The sequence below is a fragment of the Cryptotermes secundus genome, unplaced genomic scaffold, assembly GCF_002891405.2.
Source record: "Cryptotermes secundus unplaced genomic scaffold, Csec_1.0 scaffold537, whole genome shotgun sequence".
Taxonomy (NCBI): Eukaryota; Metazoa; Arthropoda; class Insecta; order Blattodea; family Kalotermitidae; genus Cryptotermes; species Cryptotermes secundus.
The window spans coordinates 1,564,819-1,582,243 of record NW_019740661.1 but is presented as its reverse complement, the minus strand read 5'-3'; the positions used below and the strand labels follow the sequence as shown (position 1 = coordinate 1,582,243).

General features: G+C 38.4%; 1 protein-coding gene across 1 annotated transcript in view; it reads right to left on the bottom strand.

Annotated features, from left to right (window-relative positions):
- Positions 1-17,425, bottom strand: part of LOC111872503 (nuclear pore complex protein Nup160 homolog) — a 55,398-nt gene that overhangs the window by 3,719 nt on the left and 34,254 nt on the right. The window contains exons 17-20 of the mRNA XM_023866485.2: positions 14,837-15,121; positions 8,841-9,021; positions 4,882-5,088; positions 1,561-1,961 (exon numbers count right to left, since the gene is read on the bottom strand). Of these exons, the coding sequence (XP_023722253.1) occupies positions 1,561-1,961; positions 4,882-5,088; positions 8,841-9,021; positions 14,837-15,121 (1,074 nt within the window). The remainder of the gene's footprint in view (positions 1-1,560; positions 1,962-4,881; positions 5,089-8,840; positions 9,022-14,836; positions 15,122-17,425) is intronic.

The window sequence follows — 17,425 nt, the reverse complement described above, 5'->3', positions numbered from 1 at the left end:
CATCCCCTGAATATTTTCACTTGTTTCACTGTAGAGAGATACTTGGCTTGTGAAAAGGACTCCTTCTGTGATTACACATCATTTAGTTCAAGTTAAATTTGATGTAATGTAAGTCTATGCTGTCAGCAGCTCATCAAAGATTTAACTTCAACGCTGTTCACCATTTGAGGATGAAAGACAGAGTTGTTCCCTCTGGCTGAACACCAGTGACAGAAATAAATGTGGAACACAGACAATGGAGACTTGGAATATGCACTTTCTGAGTGCTTCTGCTGGAAAATATCAGCTGACATATAGTACAGCAAGCAGTGGGTGGGACTTCTTTCTGTGAAGGGCTGCTCCTAACAAGTTGCTGACTATAAGTAAACTGGTACATTAACTACTTAATTCAGATAACAGCGGCCTCCATAGTCTAGGGGTAACGTTCCCACCTCATGACTCAAGGTATGTGGGTTCAAACCCGGTGGAGGTCATGGAATTTTTAAGGGCGGAAAAATTCAGGGAACAAGCCCTCTGGGAGGGACTTTAAGCCATGGGTCCCGTGTCGTAGATTTATGGCACATAAAAGATCCTCATGTCTCTAGGAGACCTCTGAGCAAAATTAGGCAACAATTTCCCGCCCAACTAGTTTCCAATGCCTCTGGTAGACGGGGGAAATATCAGGTACCGACGGCCGACCTCGTTGGCTGAACGGGACTGATAGCACGCACCAGTACCGGTAGGGTATGACAACAGTAGGAATTAAAGGGGGACGCACAATGGACCAATAACTGGTCTAAGTGCATGGGGAAACCCACCCCTTCTAATAATAATAATAATAATAATAATAATAATAATAATAATAATTCAGATAATGTTAGTCACTGACTGCTAAATTCTTCTTTGTTCTTTTCATATCTCCATGATAACCACCTTTACAGAGAACAAGATAATTTTTTAAACCTCAGAGCTAGATCATGATATATATAGTTAGAAGTTAGGAGTTACTTGAAGAGTCTGTTTTCCAACCACTTTTTAATATTATGAGCACCTGTTAGACTGAGCATTTTTATGAATTTTATAAATTGCACCATATAGGTAAAGACACCGTCAGAACTAATAACATTTATATTCTGGCATTTAAAGCATGCGTACCCATCTTTAACCATCCAAAACACAGTGACAGTGACATCTATGTGTGTCAATATTGTGCACTTTCACTTTAGTTTCCTAAGAAGCTGCTTCCCAACAGATTTCCCCACCAAAATTCTATAAATATTATTTTTGTACCACTTCCAAACTACACATTTAGTCTATTTTAAACTCCTTCAATTGATTACCTTCACTATACTAAGACCCTTAATTTACAGAGCTCCTTAATGCATAATATAATCTATTTTCCTCTTCTGGTCTCTTTGATTAAAATGTTTAGCAATTTATTTTCAAATATTCATAAACTCATTCTTCGCTTAGAATAAAGGACTACATTTAGCATCCAGCTGAAGGAGCTGATAACAATCACTGTTTTATAAACATTCAGAAAGTAATAAACCCAATACAATGAATCATCTTGACTCTCACCTGTTTATATTCACTGTCCTTCTCACTCAACTCCTTCAGTTCTAGCAAGAGAAGGTCCAGGGTCTGGAATGGGAGCCATGCGGGAGATGCAGTGGACAGAAGGGAGTTCTCCAGGCCAAAGTATTCCTTGCCATGTCCCAGTACAGCCCAGACATATTCCTCTGCAAGGTTCGTTGCCTCCACAAGCCTGCCAGCAGACAGCAGCATACGCAGTAGCTCTGCAGGGTTCCGTCGTTTGTATGACGCGACTAGCCAGTGTGGTAGGAAAGCACCCAGCCCCAGGAGTCGAGCTGCTACAGCCTTATGCAGTGTGCTCTGTCTGGAGCTCTCATACTTGTTCAGCAGAGTCTCCAGAAGTCGCCATGCCAATAACATTGCTGAAGCCTCACCAATACCGAGTTCTGCCAAAGGAAATTAATTTCACAGCTTTACATCTCTCAAACCAGCAGATACTTCGACCTTTCATTCCTTCTGTCAGTCTCAATCTGATATTCTGAAATCATCATATTTTAATCCAATGTTGGATTAAGTCTACGAGTCCTGAAATTTAAACAAATTAAACTGAAACTGGAGGAAAGCTACGTCAAAAGAAGTTGACCTCAAAGATTGAATGAAATAACAGCATATCAATAATCACAAATAAAGTCACTTGCATTTCAAACATTCCATAACTTGGTGTTCCTGGCGAGGTTCTTGGTTAATTTCAAAATATGTCAATTCCACTGTTATACAATTAAACCCTTTTTAGATGAGACTATGTAAAACATTTTCCTACCACATCATTAAATTAACTGAGTCTTGTAATTTTTCTAGCCTTCATATTTACCAGATTAATAATTTTTTCTATTAAAATAAATCTGTTTTTGAAATTTAATTTGTTACTCTAATTTCCTTCAAATGCATAGTGATAAGGTGCCACTGTGGTATGAACTGAAGATTAAGACCTGACAGTGTTCACATGGTACAGCTACCCATTGTCTTATTACATAATTCATGTTAGTGAAATGCACATTTTAGAATTCATCTTCATTGCCCTCAGTCCTAGAGCAAATCATTACAATTCAGATGTCTGTAAAACATAATGTGACATCACTTGTGGAAAAGCAGAGTTCACGTGACCCCTACTTCCTGTTGCGCCATCCACATTACAATATTTTAAGCACGATTAACTAGGAACAAAATACAGTAATTAACCAGCATGCATGGGTCAGCACCTTGTGAACCAACTTTCTCAATGCAGGATTTGAGGCTCTGCACGCTATCTGTTTCATGCTGGTTTCTTGCTTGGCTTATGCTTCAACCTTGAAGATGCAAGTGGCATGTTCCACCAAAATACTGATTGATTTTCAACAATCTACACAGTGTTATATCCCAGTAGGCAGAACTTTCCATGATTACCATCAGTGAACAAATCATGTTAATGACACAAAACATATAAAACTGAAGTACTTATAGGAACTTTGAACAATAGAGATACACTGAACCTGTAACTCACAAACTACAGTACTGCAGTCCTTTTCTAACTATGAAGGCTAGGTTCCTCAAAAAACATCATGACTGACAAAACCAAAACTGGCAAGACACAGGCTTTATGAAATATTGTTGGTTAGGCAAGATGTTGTTCATGATGTGTATTCATGCTAACCATCTTACAGTGCACACAATTTCACCTTTCTCTTCACTTTTACACTACATGTTTCAGCACTAATGTGCCATCTTCAGGTGTGTCTCTATGCACATCAAACTACTGCACTGCATGCCATGACGTCTTCATTCTAAAATGACTAAAATGTGTATTCATCATGTATAATGATAAATTCTAAATGTTAAATCCTTTCAGGATTCGTCATCCATATATCGTATCTCAAATAAGCGAACCACACCAATCCTCCTCTATGGGAGCACTCTTTCTACATTCGTGTGTGTATTGTGCTCTGTGTTGTGTCTTGCTCCTGTGACACGAATCAGTGCAACAGGACGCTAAAATATAACATTATTAAAAGATGTTGTTGCTGATGAATACTAGCAAAGCCTAAGGGAGTACCTTCACTGAACACAACCACATTGAAAGTAAAAATGTGTTTACAGATAAATGAGATATAAAAAAGCATCACAAAGACATGCACCACAACAGTGATCTGGAAGCCAAACAACTTGTTTCAGCTGCCAGTTTTCACCCAAAATGCTCAACTACAAATCTATGGATATTTCCAGTGCTGATGAGTGTGGCTTGTTCTGTATCATTCTCAATGACAATATACACCCAGAAGAAAATTCCAAAAGAATGAAAGGTCAATGGGAAGAATTTTAAATTTTTGTGTCATATAGTAAATATGGAAGCAGTGTTTTCTGTAGGGGCTGCACCAAGACTATATAACAAGGATATCAGGCAGCTGGAATTACAATTGAGTTGAGTTCCAGAGTTGGCAGTTAGAGAAGAGAATTGAGCTGAGTATCCAGAGTTGGCAGTTGGCAGAATAATTGAGTAGAAATGGCAAGAAAGGAATTAGGCTGGGCAAAGAAGACTTCATAGTGTGCTGCAGTTACAGTGAGACTGTTATGAATCCATTGCCAGGATACAACTAGTGAAGACTGAGAACACTGGTGTGTGTAACAGTAAACTGTAAAGTGTGGAAATAGCGATAGTACTATAATTAATTGTAGTTATGAGTTGAGTACATAAGGTGTCAATAAATTCGATCATCCAATCAAAAAACTGCCTGTAAGTCATGCACACACCCCTAATACGTGACAATATTATATGTAATTAGAAGTCGGGCTAGAGGATTAGTGCTTCAACCACTTTAAGGTATTATTGGTACTACTTATAAAAAGCATTCCTATGAATTTTATAAATTCTCAGCATATCATGGTTGCACCATATACAAGTTTTGAAATGTATGCATGGAAACTCTTTTGTTGAATTCTCAACTCTCTTGAAAACATTTTTCTCTACAAAAAACTACTAAATTAAATTCAAGGCATACAAGTATGCAGAAACACATAAAAAGGTAATTAAAACTTTCCTATCTAAAAGAAAGTTGGAATTGCATGACAGTCTTTTATTCAATTTCATGGAAATCCATCTAGCAGTTCGCGAGCTGTTTCATGTGTATCAATGAATGGAATGAACCTCACAGGCACTCAGCAAGGTTGTGAACATGACCGAAAATGGTTTCTAGCCCATACAAAAAGAAACAAAATGACCTCCTTCCTCAATTCACACACTGGGTACAGCATTTATCAACTTGAGAGATAACACTGCAGACACAGGAAATACTGAATCAACAAAGTGAACTTCCTCAGCACACTGCCCTGTACCTGAGAATTCATTCTCCACAAGCCAATCCCAGGCACTGCTACTCTCCTTATCTGTGCCTTCTGCCATCAGCTTAACACATGCCGCTGCGAGCCCTTCGAACACACCTTGTAGGGGAAGAGAGAACAGGTGGCACAGCTTCAGAGCCACCTGGTACATGCCCACACTTGTCAGGATGGCCACAAGCTCAGCAGCACTGAATCTAGTTCCTGTTGGATGGAGAATCAATGTTCAACCTGTTTAAATGGCATCCTTCATTTCTGAAGTTGTAAAACTGTAGCGATTTGTAGCTTTAAATGTGCAGCATGTGATTTTGGGTCTATCTGTGAGCACTGTTAAAAGAATTATGATCATACACAACTTTCATAACCTCTCTATGCTTGTATAAAGTGCATGAAATGATAATATACATATATTTTCTATCATTTCAACTGTCTGCAAGTTGCATCTCAAACTAGTGAAAATGTTTCAATGAAATTTTGTATTGGGGCCTAGATTGGTTCAATATAAACCATTCTTCACATAAAAATCACAATTCGTTGACTTTCTTCAGAGTGTTATCATACAAAGAACTGGTATGTGATATAAAATGTATATCGCATTATGCTCTACAATTTTTATGTAAAATATTCTAATATGATACATACTATTTCATAATGTACAAGAAACTAAATGACTATAAGTGTGACGTCTATAGTATGTGTCTATATGCAATTACTTTAAAAATAAATCAGTTTATATTCACATCTGAAGGAAATGAATATCAAGACCAATGATGTATACAAATCCACAAACAATGCGTTTGGAAAAGATGTGTGCACCTTTCCAAATGTTTACATGTTACAGAACTCTTCCTTCTAGCATCACTGAGTTACCAACAATAATTAATATATATAATACCATCTATATTGTCATGAGTATGGGCTACTAAAGACAGGGTTTGCATTGGTAATTGGATTCACTGACCATCTCCAGATTGTAACTACAATTAATTATTACACTACTGCTGCTTTACACAATTTACAATCATTCCACACTAACCTCTTCAGTCTATCTTCACTAGGCTTCATTAATTCATAACAGGCTCACCGAATTACACACTCCAAACATTACACGTAAATAAAGTCTTCTAGTCACACATTAAGTCTTCACAGGTTGACTTCTAATGCTTCTTCAACTATGAACTTCCTGTGGCTATCTCATACCGAGAATTGACTTGCTTGCTTGCTCGCGTGCCTCTGCTGCCATTGCTACTCGTAAATCATAACTGCCTTGACGAATTCTGTCGCTCTAACTAGAGGGGATCCTCCTGTGAGCTTCTGTTCCTGATGGATAGCATTCAAGATCCTTACTGATACATCCCGGTGGTCTTCGACCAAAGTCCTGGCTATGTAATTTCCTTCAGGAGGATGGGCCTGCGAGCTCTGCTCTACCAGGCCATTTTCTACTTCGAGGGGGCTCTTCAATTTGGCCATCAATATCCTTTCGCATTGTACATGTATCACCAGATTACTGGCCACTACCAGGCTGGAAGACCAGGGTCCTCCCCTGGGCTTCATAGCGATACCTGTTCCTCTGCCACATGCAGTGTTTGGCATCCTAGGTCCACAGATGCATCATAGGCATGAAGTATGTCCAGTCCCAAGATGAACTCACTGATAATACTTGTGACAAAAACCCAAATTTTTAGTGGGTGCTGCTCCAGGGTCAGTGTTAGGTAAACTTTTATCAGGATGGGAGGGTTTCCCCAAATACCATTTGCGGCGTGAAATGTTGGTTCAGTTGTCTTTTGGGCCATCTGGTGGCAGTGTCTGGCCTAGCTATAGTTATATACACTCTGGTGTGCAGTCACCAGGCATGGTTTGTCACTGACCAAGCCTGGGTGACAAGACTAGGGTCAAAATTTTCTGTGATGACAGTCAACATGTGATTGGGAGGGGGTGTTATGTAAATGATGCCATCTGCCCTTCTCCACTTGCCTCCACTCAATTCCCAACAGTTGGCCACCCCTCCTCTTCGTTTCTTCATTGTCACTTAGTCTCCATTCAGACCTTCTTGGTGATTCCTGTGTGTCTCTTCTTGGCCTATCTTCCAGTTTCTTGTGGCAGTCATTTTGTACCTTCCTTCTGTAGGAGCAGGTACTCTCAAAGTGGCCCAGTTCTCCACAGCTTCCATATTCTGATTGCTTGGGTTCCTTTGTCATTTGGGGGGGTGACTGGCTCCACCAAAATGTCTTGGTGCTACTCTTGTGGTACCTGGCAGCTAGGAATATGGCTTGTAGTTTGAGCATCTGTCTTAGGGCCTCATTTACTGTTTTCTCTCTTCCTATCAGCAGTACAACTTTTACTTCATGGTCTTCTACTTTGCCGGCAAACACTTTCCCTGCTTCTCTCCTTATGTGGTCTTCGGGCAGAGTGGGGTAGGCACAGTGGGCAAGCTGTTCAATGGCCATGGCAAAATCTTGCTGGGATTCCCCTGCTCTGTGGGTTCTCATTTTTAGTTGACTCCAAAAAGCAAAGGCAAAATGTTGGTCTCCAAAACAGTCCTCTAGTGCCTGAAGGGTTTCCTCATAAATAACATTTGTTGGAATGGCATATAGCATGTCTGAGGCCAGCATTTCAGGGCTGCGATCAAGTACATCAATTTCTCCTAGTGTGACCAATGGTGGTGTTCCGCTCGGTCTCAAACCGACATCAGAACACAGCCCAGAATGTAGTCCCATCGAATATTGGTAACTGCAGTGCATATGCACAGACTCCTGGTCCCCTTCCCTGCTCGGCCCTGGCCTCAACTACTTCCATCTGAGCTTGGAACTTGCATTTGGTGGCTTCAATTTCTGAATGGGTTTCATTAATGGTTGCCTGTGCCTTAATGTGGGTGAAGCTGTAGTCTCTGAGGTGATCAGACTTGATGGTTGCTAGGTCTTCCTGGAGCTTCCTTACCTGCAAATATAGGGACACCTCTACTGCCTGTAAGTCCACCTATGTTTTATCTATTTTGTAAGTCGGTTCCTTTTGGAGACTCTGTGCTCATGATGTTTTCAGTTCAATGTTGGATGGTCTCATCTCTAACTCAGACCACAAGGAGTGTATTGCAGCCTCCATCTTTTCTTGATTGGTTCTAATCATCTCTTTCATGTGTTCTTGGCTGGCTCTTATTTCTTGTTTCATTTCGTCTCTGTTGGTTTTTCTGTCGGACTCCATTATGGAGACTAGAGAACCTATCTGCCTCTCCATCCTTTCTTGCATTGCTTTAGTATTGGCATCCATTTTAGCTACCTGCACAATTGGCAGTTTCTCAAGAAGGGCTCAGCTCTATAAATGAGTTGAGTGAGTCCATTTTAGCATAAATTTTTGCCAGCAGGAATTCCATCATGATCTATAACAGTCTCTCTGAATTACATATTCAAAATATTACATATAAATAAAATCTTCTCATCACATTTTAAGTCTTCACTGGCCACTACTAATTCTCCTACCGAGAACTGATTTGCTTGCTTGTTCGCGTGCTTCTGCTCCTGCTGCTGCTACTACTCGTAACTCGTAACTGCCTTGAACAAATACTGTCACTTACTTATATAGCCGCAGAATGGACATGGACCTACAGTGAACTCATATCACACAACTGCTATCCAGCCAGTCTTTTGGTGTGTCAGTCGGATCTACAGAAAACACAGCTTCCTATATCGCTGAGTGTTGGACCGTGTTTACAGAGCTGTTACCTGGCAATGCATTGATCAAATCCACTACAATATGTTATGTGAATGAAAAATGACAGAATACAAGAGGTAAACAGGGCACAGCTTAGTTGTAAAGTGTGAAGTTTATGTTAGGAAAGTACCTTGATTTTATCTCAGTTGAGGAATTTACTACAATGACTAATTTTCTTCAGTCTGTCAAGGAAAATAAAACATATAGTAAGAAAAAGAAATTTGACCCCAAGCAAAAATGAATTAACTTGCCAATGCTGGAACAGAGGTCTGGACTGTGCTTCATCAGGCGCAAGTGAGCATTCACCAGTTCAAACTCCTTCTGTATGTCTGGCAGCTCTAACACCTGAACTTGGCGCTTCATCTTGTGTTCAAATACTTGTTCACCATTCAAGAGTCGCTTTGGACTCACTTCAAGTAGCCCATCAACAGCCTGGGGGACAATATAAACGTGTTCCACTACACTTTAATGCAGAAACTGGGGAAGAACAAAGAGTACAACACTTACAATCTGTCCAATTTAATTGGCTTTTGGATGAAACTTACAAAGACAAAAAAGATGAATACTGTTAATAAATATGAAAATTCTCTCTCTAGCTGAACAGACTTTAGTGCTGTCTCATTACTGTTCAGTGCACAGCCTTAGAGAATGAACTGTGTGGAGGAGGTGTGAAAGCATTAATTGAAACCTGAACACTGAAAAATCTACAGGTTTTATTTATACATGCACGTTAAATTTAAAACTAAAAATTTGCTTTTCCTTCTTAACCAGTTAAGTGGTCTATTTTCTATGTTATCTTTCCTGCATTAAATTCTGTTAAAAATTGTTACATTAAAAATTGTTACTGTGGTGTTTCATTTTATAATTGTTGCTTCCTTTTTAAATTTTAATATCTCAACTATGTTTTATTATAAAATTATGAAAAAAAAGGTCTCTGAAAGACCAATTATTAGAGTTCATACATCTATATTTTCATTTATATAGCCATTATGTTAAAGTTTATACATATATATCAGTGAAATTCTGTACCTTTAGCTTTATTCTCAAAAAGCACGCCACTGCTATGCACTTCAGTTCCCAATGTGTGATCACAAAGCCATGTCTGACTTGTGCACATTCAGTATATGCACTCTCAACCAACATCTGATGTTTAGAGATGAAACATAATCACAGAAGCTGACTGACAAAACCATCTATAGCCTAAAAACACACTCACGTGTTTGATTATTGCGATATTTCTTATTACCATGTGGGCTAAATTTGTACTTCCTTCGGAAGCTCAAGGCTACTGTGGATGACTGAACTGTGAATCAAAAGCTATTTGTTCTTCCAAACATCAACTGCAAAAGCATTATCTGATACAGACTATAAAATCATCACGAAAAGGATTATACCACTGGAAACACTGTTGCAACTCCAGTGCCACATACTTTATAATTATGCTGTAGTTTTCAACACCAGTCGATAGTATAATTTATAGCCAGTAAAATCTTACATCCAGACATTTCTTGGCCATTTGTTGAACCTCAATCCCCTTTCACGCCTCTGGGAGTCAGCCACCATATGATAACACTGGAAAAGGTGCAGCACACAGGGCCACCCTACAGTTTTCACAGTTGTACCTTGTTTCATGACACTGACCCTTTTTGTTGTCAACAACTTGAAGATACTTGAGTAAAATGTGAAACCCCTTCTCACTGAACAGTTCCCAAAATATGGGTGTTTCCAAAATTTCTTTCGGGAAAAATAACTCATGTTATCCGGTTTCTGGTGAAGTCCTTGTAACGCAAAGAATGCCAGCAACTTCATTATCTCATTATGCTTGTCTCTTTCCAGTGATGGGTCCTATATCATAGTTTTTAATTAGGCATGGTTTCTAAAAATTTTGGGGCACACTGACTCCTCTGGCTATTATTTCTGCAATTTCTGGTGAACATTACAACTCAAAATATTCCAGGGGGTTACTGTGGCCTCCTAAATCAACATTTATGTCAGGTGATCCCTCAGCAGCTGACTTTGCCCATATATGATTCTGTATATTACTGCTGTCACTGACATTTTCTTCATCAGAGCTGACACTGTTTTCATAAAGTGACAAAATTTTCACACTTATTTCACTGTTACTACTATACTCACTCTCAGAAATATCACTATATTCATTCTTTTGCAGCAGTTCATGTAATACCTAATCACTCACATGCATCTTCTTGCTGGGACCTGCCATACTGTTTACTCATAAAAACTTGAACCCAGGACAGCTATCAAGCAATCAGCACCTTCCTGTTACACTCTGAAGTAACTAGAAGCTCTAGCAAGCACAATATACAAATTTTCATTGCTGATTGTCATTATGTGGTGTAGTTAGAAATATACATGACATGTAGAGATGTATATCCACTACGATACAGAGTACCGCATGACATGTTAAGACATCATAGCCACTTAACTGGTTAAGAAATAACATGTGTTACAAGGATTAGTCATGGCTGCCAATTTACTTTGGGGTTAAATTAATTGCTAAACTACCTCCTTCAATATTCTCTTTTAAGATATGAGAAATGTTTCAGGCTAAATTATAGAACTAAAGAAGATAATATTTCATTTTTTATAAAAGTACAAAGATCTTAAAGAAACAGAGCAGGAGGGTGTTGACTAGATTCAGCAGGCTTAAGATACAGATCAGAGGTGGGCTCCTGTGGCCACAGCAATGAACAATCAGGTTCCATAAAAGGAGTTCTAAATTAGGTGAGCAACTAATACCATCTTAAGTAGGACTCTGCTCTAAACTGTAATTGGCTAACTTTGTTAGTGGTCCCAGTGTAACACTGTCACAAGTTTGGGAGTGATTACAGATGGGGTTTGGAGTGGTGATTGGATTTATTGACAACTTATACACATGACACATCAGTACAATTAGTTACAGGCCCATTGCTAATCTCCACAATTTACAAATCACCACAGCACCCACCAAACCTTTTCCAGCCTGCTGTGTCTTCACCAACCGTTCCCTGGCAATGAAATTTAACAGTGGAGATTCTTCAGCTTCATGCCCTCAAGTCCTCTCTTCAGACTCCATACAGAACTCACTCAGTTGCCCCAACAGTCTTCAAGATAACTCCTCGGCACTGACCATGTAGAAACAGTACCTTTATCACTGTGCATGGATTAATTGCTGCAGGAACATGTTTACCCAGCCATTGCCTAGAAACCTATCTGGTACATTTGTCTATCTTGCTGTCATTGCATAGCAACGGCTCTACATGACACCTTAAAATACTTCTACAATTTCTTTCTTGTAAAAAACGGATTCAAATATTAACATACACAACATTGTCTTCAAATGAAAAATTAACAATTACATGTTAAAGGTATGTCCTTGACATCAATTATAACTTGTAGCACAATTTAAATTTCATATTAGGCATGTGTGAGGATGAAATTTTTCAGTTCAAATGGATAATTTGGAGATATGAGATGACAATAAGAATTTTCTCTACTGGACCAGTATTTTCACTGTGATCACAATTTATAACACTAGCCACTTTTCTCACAATACACTAAAATGTATTATTTATTCCCCTTGACATCAGATCTCTTTTTACTGGACATTTTTCATACATCATTGTATTTAAAAGAAATAAATTCTCAGAATTCGATCCATGTCTGTGGACATGCAGAATATAGTGGGTAGGAGTTTTGCTCATAAAAGATGGCTTCTAATTAGTAGTCAGTTGTCAGTAAAAGAGGTTATGTAAGTTTAAGAAAATCTGTAACTCTTTTGTTTAGATAAGCTAACAACAATGGGAATGCTGAATTATTCTTTATTATTTTCATATCCCCATCATAATCACTTCAAAGAAAAAATATAACTCTATCTGAATATTTATTTAAACCTTGCACGTAATCTGGGGATGGACTTGTAGTTAATATTTCAACCATTTCTGGATATTATGAATACTGTGGCATATCCATTGAAAGCAGGAAAGTTCAATCAGAAGAGACATCTGTTACTATATATATTATAGCACAAAAAACAGTGACATAGCAAGGGAATAATCATGCCACGCAACATAACCAATGGAAGTACCATTCAGAACAGTGTTCTCTGTGGGTCTGCACTGATAGTGACGTCATGCAACAACAGAGGAAGCGTGGGAAGCGGTGTTCTCTGTTAGGTCCATCCTTAGGCTATATAATGAGGAACAATGGGACAAGCCAATCAGCCAAGAGTCTTGAGTCTGCAGTTAGCAGCTGGAAGGTTGTCACAGAAAGTGAGCCCCTTTTGGAGTCATGGGAGGTGGAGAAGCCCCAACTGTTATAAGCCGATGTTGAGCAATGCCAAGTTAAGTTGTGAGACAGATGACAGTCAGTGAGGACAGAAGCTGAGGGATCTTTGGAATTGGGAGCAGTTACCAGACAACCAGTGAAGACAGCAGACTGGGAAGAGTTAGTGCATGCTACAGTGAACGGTAAAGTGTGTGAATTAAGGATAGTGCAGTAGTTACTTGCAGTTACGATCTGTAAGCATCCCATAAATCCAATAACCAATCCAAACCCCATGTAATGCTTGACAATATTCATTATGAGTATTTTTAGGAATTTTAAATACTTTTGTTAACATCGAGGTTCCACTTTTATATCCTGCATAAAAGCCAATCTGCTGATGACCTCTTAGGTAGAAACACGTTGTAATTGTAAATACACATTATAAGCTGTTTTTAAGTGGGTGATATATATGGCATTCAATTTTGCACTTGAGGCAGTGGTTAAGTTGGATCTTATAGAAATTCTCACTCTGTGCTACTTACCTCAAAAATTAGTACAATGACATTAACCTTTAATGGCCGAATGTTATATATATATGCAGCAAGCAGCATCCCATGTTGGCCGATTGTTATATTTATATGTGGCAGGACATGTGCTCTCTTTGGGAGTGCTGACAGTTTGATTATGGGTTTGAAACCAAAACAACCCCATGCAAGGTCATGTCAGTGGTTCATTCTTTAGCTCTGAACAATGAAATCATTTACCATGGTACTGGTCTCGACACTAATTACATTTAGATATGACTGTTTATGACCTCGTTAGCCAAATAGAGCCCAGCTTTATTTTAAGAACTGAGGAGTAAATATTCATCTGTGCTTGCCTGTTAGTGCTTCTAGAGCTTTCAAGGAAGTGTGATGTACTCAAGAATTGGTTTTCAGTAGCGAATTATCAGTTAGGAAGTCAGTGTTAGATTGTCATATATTTCTTTATCAGTTAAAAAATCAGTGTCAGACTCGTATATTTCTTTATATATCATTTTTATTTTGTGTCTTGGAAGAGGTATAAACCTACTGAGCCAGTATTACTTTGTGAGTAAAAGGCATCTTCGTCACTGTGACTTTCGGTATCAGTGTCAGACTGGCATTCTTTTCAACTTGTATTATAATTACTTTGCATCACTATTTTATGAGTATTACTAACAGGTGAAAGTGTCGCTTTGTCAATCAACATAATTTATTTGATTTAGCTAGAAACCCCCCTCCCCCAAGATGATTCTTCAATCGCGCAAGGCGAATATCATGGTCAGTGGTGTTTCTCGAAGGAGGCCAAGGTTATCTGGGGCCCAACTGAGTCGACTGGAGGTGAAACATTCACAACACTGGCCAACCAAAGGGAAACAAAGACGTCGTGTGTTTTGCTAAATAAGAAAAGCAGGAGCATCATTTTCTATTGCAACAAGTGTGATATTGCGCTGCGTGTCACAGACTGCTTCGAGAAGTGGCACGCGCGTCAAGAGTGTGAGGTATTGTAAACTGTGAAGTGACGCAGTTCAAACTTGCATACAGTCTGAATAAAATATTACTGTATATAGTGTGATTATATTTACAATATCACCAGTCTCAAGGTTGAAAAAAAAACTACAGGTAAGTCCTCTGGAATTTCATAACATACATAATAAAGAATGTATTTTGCATTTCATGGCAAAATAATCACAGTTAATTTTCATTTGTAAAAATTGCTCTTTTGTGTATATGTAGAAAATTTTATTGCCTTTCAGGTAATTTTTAGTTCGTCTTTCTATTCTGCATAGAAAATTTGTATTTTTTGTTTTAAAGTCTGCAATGTTAAAGACTTAGGGCCATTTAAATTCCGGCCGCAGATGGCTGCCAGCAATTTAAAAGTCCGTACGTTAAAGGTTAAAAGATCCAAATAAACATTATTACAACAAGAGGCTTAAGGATAACATCATCAGTAGGTTTACCTCTGTGTGCGGCACTGGTTTTACAATCCAGGCATACTTGGGGTCTACCAATCGCAGAGCATTGAGGCACGCAAGGTAACACTTTGCTTGTCGATGCAATGAGTCAGGTCCACTGGCGGTCTCCTGGCCAAGACGCATGCCTTGCTCATACATTACACTTGCTGCCTTACGTAGGTTTCCTTTCTTCACATGGAATGAGTATAGGAAGTTGTAGTAGTTGGAAGACAAGAGGTCCAGAGATCTTGCACGAGACTCCACTATACGTTCCAAATCCTCATACATCCCCTGCAACATAATGTCACGTGTGTGTAAGACCAGGCTTTTAAATTCCCACTTCTGACACCAATTGTCATGTCACACAACAAATAACTTCACGGGGGTCTTCGATTTTTAGCGAATCTTTATTGGGTACTCACTCTTACACTCTTTACAATTATTATCAGTTGTGGTATCACTTGGCTTCTGTCTCAATACTCGATTCTCAGTTCTCTAATACTCTAATACATGTTGTAAGCTCTGATTATATAGGGGTTATGCGGACTCAATAGAGGACACCCCTCACCAAGGTTCGATCTCACGTGTTTGGCAATCCGTTGCTTCGGGAACGCTCTTTATACACTGGTAAAGTGTTTCGTCTCATCTGCTGTTACTCAACGGGCCTTCTGTTGTTCTTCTCTGGGGAAAAGCGTTCGTTGTTTCAGCATTGTCTACGCAACGGCTCATTGTTATTGCACTACCATGGAAGTGCCTATTCCAGACATGTGACAATATGCATAATCTGTCCTCCATGCTGCTTCTGAGCACACATGCTCTTCTAGCTTTTGCAATGAAACACTGAAAAATTGCTGCCAGCAAATATGTGTGGCAAGGTTGTTTCTACAAGGGCAGCATTCTAGAAACAGCTAAACAAGGCAATATTGATTAATAGAGTTGTTAATGTACAACAGCATCCTCTGGCTAAGCAAGCAATTCATTACCTGTAAGCCACAGCTGTGTCTTGAAATATCAGTGAAAAGTTACTGTGTACAGAACTATTCTATAGATTGCAGCCCATTTCCCTAACCAAGCCATGAAAAAACCACAAAACATATTAAAAATGTCAAAATAACTACCCATGAACATACACTAAGTAGTGTGTATAACAGCTGGTTGTTTGAAAACATGGTACATGGGTAAATAGATTCGTTCCTAACAATATAGTTTTCATTTGAAGATTATTATGACTTATAAAATTTATTAAATACAACCTACATTATGGCATGCCACAGAACTGAACATTTACACAGAAGACATCCCTGGCCATGTGTAAGCATGATGAAATCATGCCTCATAAAATAAACATTAAATGTATATAAGTAATAATTTTCTCCTGCAGGTGATAAATTACATTTTACCTCCCTCTTTGCAGTTCCCATTTTGTCTACTATTTACACATAATAATAAAAAAGCCACTGATTTACTTCCTTCATTGAATTTAAATAAGTGAATAACATGTTCATCAAAAGCAAAGATGGACAACTACTCAGTTAAATTCTGCACAATTTCAGACACATGTCAGCATCAGTCACCAGAAGCCACACTTTCTGTTATAAGTAGGTGGATTTTGTAATGAGTCAATTTGTAAAAAATATGACCACTCAATAACATACTGAACAGGTAAAATGTTAGTTTAATAACATTAAAATTGCTCTCTGTAAGCAGCTAACCTTTTTGCACACAAAATATTTAAGTGGGACAACAATAAATTATCCTCAGGAGGAAATTTTGGGGATCAAATAACTGGAATATTTTAGGCAGGAAGATACCTTAAATACTCAAACAGAAAATGACACTCCACTTTTAATTACACATACAATATTTGCTTTACCCTGATGAAAAATTAATAAATAAAGGTCATATAAATCTAAATGCTGTGAGCAAAGATAATCTTTCTTGTCCTGCCAAGGCAGAGTGCTCCTGGGGGAGCAAATTTACAGTCCCCCAGCCCCATTTCATTTGCCATGTGCCAAATTAGAATTAAAATATGCTGATACTAAAGCAAGTACAGTAAAGTAACGAGAGGTAAAACAAGAAACTAGCATGAAGCAGGCAGTAATCAGAGCTTTCCTGCTGCTTGCTTATGTCAGTTTCTTGCTTGGCTTACTCTTCAACCTTGAAGATGGGAGTGATATGTCAATTCCTTCACCATACTACACGATGTTATATCTCAGACAATAGAACTCTTCCATTAATTGGCAGTACTCTAAACATGTTATGCAGCGATGTAAACAAAAGTTTTAAGAATCAGGCTGGTTTTCATCAGTGTCTGGAAATATATTATTGTAATGAAGTTCTGAAGGGCTGATTTATTGTTAATTTAAGGCCTGTTCCAAACAAGATAATGTGTAAGTATCTCTCTTTCAGCAGACAACAAAGGCATGAAAATATTATACTCATCTCTGTGGGAGACAACTCCAAATCTAAAACAAAGATTCCCACCAAGAAACATGTCTGCACATGTGACTTTATATATATATATATATATATATATATATTAATTTGATTGCATTTTTAAATTCGTATTCTAATATTGTATCATAATTACTCAGT